General features: G+C 36.9%; 1 protein-coding gene across 1 annotated transcript; it reads left to right on the top strand.

Moving 5' to 3' along the window:
* Positions 1-628: 628 nt before the first annotated feature.
* LOC143849017 (uncharacterized) lies at positions 629-7,814 on the top strand. Its single transcript, XM_077358067.1, has 7 exons — positions 629-875; positions 3,418-3,503; positions 4,353-4,499; positions 4,611-4,719; positions 5,941-6,064; positions 7,040-7,310; positions 7,390-7,814. The coding sequence occupies exons 1-7, from the start codon at positions 740-742 to the stop codon at positions 7,495-7,497; spliced, it is 981 nt and encodes a 326-aa protein (XP_077214182.1). The 5' UTR covers positions 629-739; the 3' UTR covers positions 7,498-7,814.
* The last annotated feature ends 1,371 nt before the right edge of the window (positions 7,815-9,185 follow it).

Genomic DNA, 9,185 nt, shown 5'->3' on the forward strand with positions numbered 1-9,185 from the left:
ATCATTTGTTTATGTTAACGGCCGATCTGGTGGTGGCCCATCAAATCAACGGCCGGCAAGGATCACCGCTCACACAAGACGGATCCCATCATTTCCTTCGATCTCAACTCTCGCCTCCTTTACTTGATCATATCCCTTGATCGGAATTCAACCCTGGTTGATCGGACGATCTAGACCCTTGATCCACCAAGCCTCGTTCCAGATGGGACTCAATCCATATGAGTCGCCTTATGATGTTCAACAAGATCAACAGTCTTGATTTCACACCCTTGTCGTGGGACCCCAATTTACCTTCTACGTTTGATCATAAATTGGTTCAGATCAATAATCCTCGCTTGCCTCATTAGTCAAAATCAAGAAAGTTGAGGGAGTTCTTTGTAATTTCATTATGGGAAAAATGATATCACCACAACAATGTTTTATTTTAATAGTTGCACGGTCTAGTTTGTCTTTTCTTTTTTAATTGGCTCGTAAGATCTTTCTGGGAACTGTAATGATCTTTTTCGGTAAATGTAAGTCTGTAATAACCTTTTGACAGCCTTTGAATACTAACAGACAAGACAAGATCCTTTAGTGTAAATATCAAAACAGAATAGTGCCGATATAATTTCCCTTCATTGACAGTAGTTGAAAATGAAAATATGAAAAGGGGTTTGGTTTTCCTCATAGAGAGAGGAAGAGAGGGTTTTTCTGTCAATGAATTTCTCCTCCTTTTCTTCTTCTCTTTGAATTTCCTTCCATGGAATCATCAATGGCAAATCCAGAAAGTTCTTCCCCTTTGATCGCTCCTCTTCCGATCCCCCAACCAGGAGAGATTGACCTAGAAGCTGGACCCGGCGACCAAATTCAATGCAGAATCTGCCTCGAATCCGATGGTAATTTTCCAAAAACCCTAATTTTTCGACTCATCCCTTTAAATTCCCCTTTTTTCCCAATGCTTGAATACAATTGGTTGCTATATAATTTCTATCGTATATGAATTTCGCCCTTTGTAATGCAATTTCATCTGTTTTGGTGTTGAAAAGGGATTTTTTTTTCACTAGAAAATTATTTGATTGTATCAAATTTTGGAAATTTGCATTTATCTTGGTTGATTAAAGGTATATTTCCGATCTCTAGGGATTCAAAATTCGTTTTTTTTTTCTTGTTTTCATACTAAGAAAATGGACACAGGTAAGGTTTAGTAAATATAGTTGTGTAAACAAATTTTTTGATGTAATTTTTTTTTTCTTTGTGGGTATTTTTAGTACTTTATGGTCAATGAGATGCATCTTCTTGCTAGAATAAACATTTTAGTACTTTTTATTTTCTTCTGTGGGCATGTTGATTGCTATGCTTTCCAGCATCCAGATTTTCATGTGGCTGATACACTATAAAAACTCAAATTCTTAAAGACATTTGCCTTTTCAAGTGGTATTTCACCATAGCTTTCCTACTGAAAAAAGGGGAAAAAAAAAGGAAAGGAAAATGGACTGGAATGTTATGATTATTTGGGATTTTCACCCAATTGAAGGAGTCTTATACGTTGTGAAGCGGAGTTTAAATGTCTAATTGCGGCTTATTTTAGGAGCAAATTCAGTACTAGTGTTATAACATTTATAAAAAAAAAGGAAAAGGAAATTCGACTGGAATTTTATGATTATTTTGGATTTTTACCCAATTGAAGGACTCATATACGTTGTGAAGTAGAGTTCAAATGTGTAATTGCAGCTTATTTTAGGAGCAAATTCAGTACTAGTTACTGTGATAACGTTTCTTGGAATGAGTTTCTTGATAGGCTCTGTATTTGTCTTTTAATTCTTTGGGTTTTTTTTTGTTTTTTTTGAAAAGCGACAGAGATATATTTATATTCATATGAAAGTCACATAATAGAGGGACCAGGAGTCCCCATATAACTACAACGTATGATGGCATACGAGAAAGCTCCAGGCCCTGAAAAAACAAAGTTAAAAAAAAACTGTTCTCCCTTTCCAAAACATTTTAGTTTCATCACCACCAAGCTGAAATTCCCACCTTTTCAATATTCCTAAAAGATCCTTCCTAAAGAAAATTAATCTACCAAAACCTGTGCGATCTTCCCCGAAGATCTTGAGAATTGAATAAAACTTTCCCCCACCGCAATAGGTCTTTCTCAAAGACCTTGATAAGAACCTGCCAAAAACATAACTTAATGAAATAACCCCTGTATCTGGAAACTCTCCAACAGGAGGAACACTTTCCCAAGTTCTTCAGGAGAGACTCAATTTCAAGTTCCAGTCCGTCATCTTCTGAGTTGAAGGGGGGAGGATTCATAGGGGCCAGTTCCAAGTTTCCGCGCACCGTTTTCCGAGCAATCCATTCTTCCAACCTTCGTAAGCCCACCGCCTTTGCAGCCTCCCAGCGAATATTCCAAAGCCTCCTCTCATCAACCAGTGTTTTGTTGAAGAAAGGGTGTTTGTGCATGGGCGTGTGAGTCGCCATTACATTATGTGCCCCCGTTAGACGGAAGAACTCATCAGCATTTAGCTGGGCCGCCTCCTTGAACAGTTTCCATTGTATCTTGAGAAAACCCTTGATAATCTCCTTGGGGGTTGGATCATTCCTCAAAGCCCTCTCTTCATCATAAGTCATCATCTTCAACCTACGGAGGACTTCCTCCAGTTCCAAAGGTTCCGAGTATCAAATCCTCTTCCGACTCAAAGGGCTGGATGAGGGAGAAGATATATCGTTCCGCTCCATTTTTAGAATGATAAGCGGAGAAAATTTAACATTATCTTTGCGTTATGTAACACCGAAAATTTTTAAAAGGAAAGAAAATCATGTTGGGTACTTGTGTCAGCGGCACATCTTCATGTCTATTAGCTAAAAATGAGAGCTTTCTTTTAGTCTTGTTTTCTCGTTTTATTTACAAACTCTTTATATTTTAAACATATCTCTATTTTTCTTTATTCATTGTTCTATATATGCTGCTTTTATGAACTATTGTTCTGTTTAAATATATATTCTTCAACATTATCTTTTGGCTGTATTGTACATCTGTGTCAGCATGTTGTGATTTTCTCTTATTCTTGTGTCTGACACTATATATCTATGTGTAACATTGATGTATGTCTCTATGTTCTCATTGAATGGATTTCTGCCACCTGAACCCTCACATTTTGATAATGCGATTCTTCTTATTTTAATATTGGTATCTGGGAGGGGCTTTGGTTGTTATTGTTGTGTTTTTATGGGCATAGATGCATTTCTCCACTGATTGAAAAAGAGTTTCAGAAGAGAAAAATGGAAAAAGGGTGGCAGATCATTTCTCTTAGTTTTAGGAATGGTTTTGAATATTTTCTCTCAAAGCAAATCATGTCCTCATCAAAGCATGATGACAATGCGTAAAATCTATCTAATTTTTTGAGTTGACCAACATGTTTATTTCTTTTATTCCAGGCAGGGATTTTATTGCTCCTTGCAAGTGCAAAGGAACGTCCAAATATGTCCACCGTGCATGTTTGGATCACTGGCGTGCCGTAAAGGTATGCATGAGCTTGACAGTCTCTTATTTTAAGTTCTGAATTATGCTATTGATACTGACCTCCTTTTAAGATAATTTTATATGGACATGGCATCATATTTTGAATTTGTAGTTGTCTTTCTTGTTTGGCTTCTGTACTTATTCACACTTTTCATTCTTGTGTCCATCTCCTTCTAGTTTGAATTTTTGGTTCTCATCTTTGCATATTGGAAATCTGAATTGGAGTCTCATGCCCTTTTAGTTTCTGATTTTACTCATTCCGGTCAGATCAGCTGCTACCATATACTTCATTGTCTTAATTAGGGTTCATCTCCTTCTAGTTTGAATTTGTGGTTCTCATCTCATCTGCTACCACAGAAATACACACTAAAGAATTATCACATAATTAAAAAAAACGATCAATAATGGTTTAATAACACTGAACAGTGAACACCTAATGATATTCATTGTCGCTCATGTCTGTTTATTCAATACTATCACATTTCACGTGTAATTCATATAAATATTTTTTTTAAATATATATACCAGATTTCATATGCAATTCATCTAAATATAATTATGTGACATATGCTGGTATACTATACAACTAATATAGTACGGTCTTGGTTTTGGTATGCATTTCAATGGGGTTGGAAACTGAAACTTTTTGGTCTCTTCGTGATGGTTTCGGTGAATATTTAAAACCATGATTATAAAGGACTGTATTCTTGTCACTAGATGTACAAAACATCAGTGAGTTCATCTTCAATAAATGAGAGATTTGTGATCCTATCATTCTCTTGATGTTCAATTGTTGGTGCAAGTATATCTAGAACAGCATGGCCTAGTCAATCATTTTTGTTTTCTGCAGGAAGGATTTGCATTTGCTCATTGTACTACCTGCAAGGCTCCATACCACCTGAGAGTGCATGCTCTTCTTGATAGGAAGTGGCGAACCTTGAAATTTCGTTTCTTTGTGACTAGAGATATAATTTTTATCTTTGCGGCAGTTCAGCTTGTAAGTCTTTCATACTGTCCTTTTAAGCTGTTTTTGGTAGTCTTTTTCTTTTGGTATAGTGCAAATCTTCACCATCTCAGTATTCTTGCATTTTTGTATGTGAATGTGTAGGTAATTGCTTCATTGGCATATTTAGTATACTTGATTGATGGTTACCAGCAGTTCTGGCTGCGGTTAACCTGGGCTTTTGAAAGTGAACTTAGTTTCTACTACATATGTGGTAAATCTCAAGAACCTTTTTTTTTTTGAAAGTTAGTAAATCTCAAGAACTTGATATACGTGCTAGATCATTGTAATGATACTTTTCTGTAGTTATTCTCCTGTACATACTCTATTTCAGGTGTGTGCTGGAATAATATATTTTGCAAGATGATTAAAGTTGTAGCCAAATCACCAAACCTTGTGAATTTTATGATCAAATAAGCTTCATCAAGAAGTGCACTTCCTTCAAATTTGCACCTTCAAAAGTGGGATTGGAAGCATTAGAGGCCTCCCAGTCCTTTCCATCGCTCGTTGAATGAGGTCGATATGATATTGGTGTCCAATCATTTTTCTAGAGCAATGGATTATGCACCATTAAGTATGCTGATACAATAATCTCTCTGAGATTCCCACTGGTCTTCAATGTTGGGGTTAGGCCCAATCATTCGGAACGTTGAAAGTTTGTTTCTTCTGGGTTCTGGCAAAGGAACAAACTTTACAATCATACCATAATTCACATTTAGAATGTGTGTCTGTAAAAACAATGTTCCTTCACTCAAACATTGCAACAGAAGAAGCTTTGTTGGTTAGGTTTTTTGAATTAGAATGAAATTTTTAGGCGTAATTATTTTTTCTGAGCATGAAAGATATGATATGATATTTAAATAGGGGACTGATATCCACACGACCATGTTTTGTTAATGGGACGAAATCACCTTGTCTTACATTGTTTAACCAGCTGCCAAAGGCTATTACAATTCCCACAAAGCTCTCAGCAGCCAATCAGAGAAGTGTAAAGCAAAGTGAGTCTTCTGTTAGGTACCTTACCAATATGCCAAAAGCTCCAGAGCTGATGGGATGCGCTAGGCAAGGCCCTTTAAACCTGCCCCATACCAGGCTGGGTCCCACCTAGTCCCATACCTAGGCGGGCCCCCACACAGGACCGTAATATCTTCCCATCATCAAATCGTGGTCATGTGGATATTGGTTGCCTTTAGTTATTCTTCACTATATTTTTAGTCTCTCTAACATAGTACTGTACCTGGTTTTAAGATTTCCTGGTGTACTTGTTTCACACTAGCTGAGAGTACCAGAAAATTTGAATGCTTCTGGCATTGTGGACTTCAGGGCTTTGGATTTCAGATCAAAAAATATTTTTATGCCATTTATTTTCATCTTTGTGTTTACTGGATAACATTTCCTTGTGGTTGTGATGTTAATTCATTGCTGATGGGTGCAGGGGCACTACTTTTTTTCGCTCTGCTTGGTTTGTCTGGATGCTTCATAACTTGTTATGATCGACGAGTGCGCAGCGATCTAGCTCAGCCTTGTCGAGAAGTTTGTCTTTGTTGCTGCCAACCTGGGTATGTTCTTTTTGTTTGTGCTTCATGCTCTTAACTCGGTGCTTATTATCGATTCTTAAAATCGATATAGTATTGTTCTTGCCAAAGTCTGAACATTTATTAATGCTTAGTCGTGTCATATTTCTATTGCGCATGTTAACAACTTTAACATTTCTTGCAAACACCATTGTTGATTATCCAGTGCCAGTACTTTTCTCATGTTTCGGAGCTGCTGGATCCTTGAACAAAGTAAACTAAGACAATAACATACAGACTGAAAATTCTAAGAATACTTGCCAATTGCAAGCCAAACATCCCTCTATCCTCATTCAACCTATGAAGGGAGGTGCTGATAGATATCAAAATGGTTTTGAAACTCTCAGAAGTTCAAAACTCTTTTTAGTGGAGATATGAAATAAAACAATAGTTGCTTTCAGTCTTGGTCTAGGAGAAGCCTGAACTTCCACAAATCCAGACTTATCCAGAACTGGAGGCCTATATCAATAACTAATCTGATACTCTTTTTTTTTTCAGTTTTCAGAACTCTGTTGAATCCTTCTTTATAAGGCGTATTGGGAATTCAAAAGACACATTTTTACGAACTTCCGTGCTTGACTTGATGTGAATTTATGGAAATGAATCAGATTTTACTTTCCTGTTAAGTAGTTCTGAATCCTGCCATTAAAAAAAAAGTAGTTCTGAATCCAATTTTTCATTTCATGTTTTCTTAACAAGTTCTATTTTCAAATTTTCATGCATATGTGTGTATATATGTATTTATTTTTGTAAGTTAACGATTTCACTCCATAGGAAAAGTAGCAATACAAATGTGTGTGTATATGTATCTAAATATTGACACACAGTTACACATTGTGATTGTGGTAATATGTTTGTAAATATTGATGGAGTTTCTTTTTTTCCTTTTTTTTAACCCTGATTGATTTCAGTTGATTTTTTTTAGATGAGTTGAGTCAACATTTCTTTCTCGTCATGCAGAATGTGTGCAGACTGCCATCTACCTGGCACCCTCTGTATGTGGACCGACTGCACCACATGCTTTGAGGGTTGTGCAAGTACAATGGGTGAATGTGGTTGCTTAGGAGGAGCTGGTGAAGCTGGGTTACCATTACTACTAATCATGGGTTTAATTGTACTAGGACTCTTCACTGTGATTGGCATTTTTTACAGTGTACTTGTGGCTACAATGGTAGGCCAACGGATTTGGCAGCGGCATTACCATATACTTGCAAAAAGAATGCTAACAAAAGTGAGTCAGAGTTGTTCATATTTTCTTCTCTTTTACGCTCTACTTGGTTAATCGTTCTTCGTCTTGCAATGCTTATCAGGAATACGTTGTGGAGGATGTTGATGGTGAGATGACAGATTCAAATTGGTGCCCTCCACCACTCCCACCTGACCATGTTCAGCAATTGAAGACACTTGGGTTGCTATAATTCAAAGCCCTCCCGATGATTTGAAGGTAGAATTGAAGTGATTTGAAGGTAGAAATGAAGTGATCCTTTAGCGATCTGTCACATGAAGACACACAGGAAAGTGCCGCGTGGAATATAGATTCTCGTTCGACATTAGCGGATGTTAGTTGGGATTTGGTTTCTCTATTTGGCTAAAGGTAAGGGATAGTTGTAAATGATGCTCCTTACAAATTTGTAATTGTATTTTATCTCATGTTTATCAGCTTCTTAGCATTCTATCTGAAATCTGTCAACCCAATTACTGATCATAGCTTAATAAAATTTCTTTTTGTCAATGATATTGGTTGCAAAACAGTTGATGTGCAGTTGGAGGGTACATTGGTCCTCTTATAATAGCTAACCCAAAATTGGCCCAATTGATCAGATTACAGATTTGTGATCCAATAAGTATTGAAAATTTCAACTTATATCTTTGCCAGTAATTTCCTTGCTGCTCCTATCCACTATGTTTGAACCTTATTTATTATCTATGCTCTGGTGAATTGCTTTCACACATTGGACATGACTATTGTAATATTGGAAGAGAGGAAAAAGCATGCATGCGCTACTTCTTACTTACCTTGATAGATTAACCAAACTCTTCAACAATTTTGAGTTAAAAGAACTGAGAAATGATACCCAGAGCAGGAGGGTGAGTTAATGATACCCTGTGGTTCAACTAGGACTGTTGTTCAAAAACAGTATCAATACTTGGAACACATTTATTACCATGAACCAAAATACTGGAATGACGGCCTGTTTGGATGCTGAGAAGATTTTGATTTGAATTTCCCACATTTGCAGCCCATTTTGCATTGTGATTTGAATCCAGATCAAATCCTTGGATTTCCAAATCAGCGACTGACAGTGAAAAAAAAATCAAATTTCGAAATATGCTGTGGAAATAAGTAATTGGAAATCCACAAATCTGGCAGTATTCTTCATCCTCTTTGCTCCTCAACCTCTCCACTCCAGTAGGAAGTACCCCCTTCCATCTCTGTCTCTCTCAACATGAGCTGGCAGATCTACTCATTTTGTATTCAAAACTCAATTCGAAATCCAAATACAAAATATGTGGTATCCAAATGGGTCCTTACTTCTGTTTTTGTTTTGGGAAATGACATTATTTCTAGTGGAGTATCTCTGCCTGGACTCTTCTGACACTGAATTGTCCAGATGGAGAGACTCCTGTTGGCATTAGGACTTTTTGGGCCATTAGAGTTGTTCTATGAAAAAATTACTACTAAAAATGGGTATTTAGACCATGTTCTTGGAAGACAAATTCCAGCCATCAGTTGATGCCAAGCTGGCAAATAGCCGAATTAATAGAGGATCAGTTAATAGTGAGATAAATGTGACCAATCAATGGTTAGACATACATGACTTGAGAAGTTTCAAAGGCGTGCTAATTCTCTCAAGCATGAAAAGACTTAGAGCTCTTACATTTAGATTTAGACTAATGTGATGGTGATAGCCCAGTTTGGGTAAGCTTAAATGAGACGTTTATCCACCTTAAGAGTGATCTCTATGATTTTTAACCCTTTTTGTACCCATTTTGACTCTGGCCCTCAATGGATCCTTTCTTCTTTTCCATTTGACATGCCTTGATTTTGATCAACTGTATTTTAAAAAATCATTCCCACCTTGTGAACCTACCTACCTAACCCTGT

Source organism: Tasmannia lanceolata, unplaced genomic scaffold (assembly GCF_043159265.1).
Source record: "Tasmannia lanceolata isolate RefF3 unplaced genomic scaffold, GAP_Taslan_0.1 ptg000016l, whole genome shotgun sequence".
Taxonomy (NCBI): Eukaryota; Viridiplantae; Streptophyta; class Magnoliopsida; order Canellales; family Winteraceae; genus Tasmannia; species Tasmannia lanceolata.

Bases quoted from the DNA above. Each gene is read 5' to 3' on its own strand.
- LOC143849017 (XM_077358067.1), top strand. From the start codon at position 740: ATGGAATCATCAATGGCAAATCCAGAAAGTTCTTCCCCTTTGATCGCT. The intron at 876-3,417 runs GTAATTTTCCAA...CTTTTATTCCAG, and splicing joins AATCTGCCTCGAATCCGATG to GCAGGGATTTTATTGCTCCT. The intron at 4,500-4,610 runs GTAAGTCTTTCA...GTGAATGTGTAG, and splicing joins TCTTTGCGGCAGTTCAGCTT to GTAATTGCTTCATTGGCATA.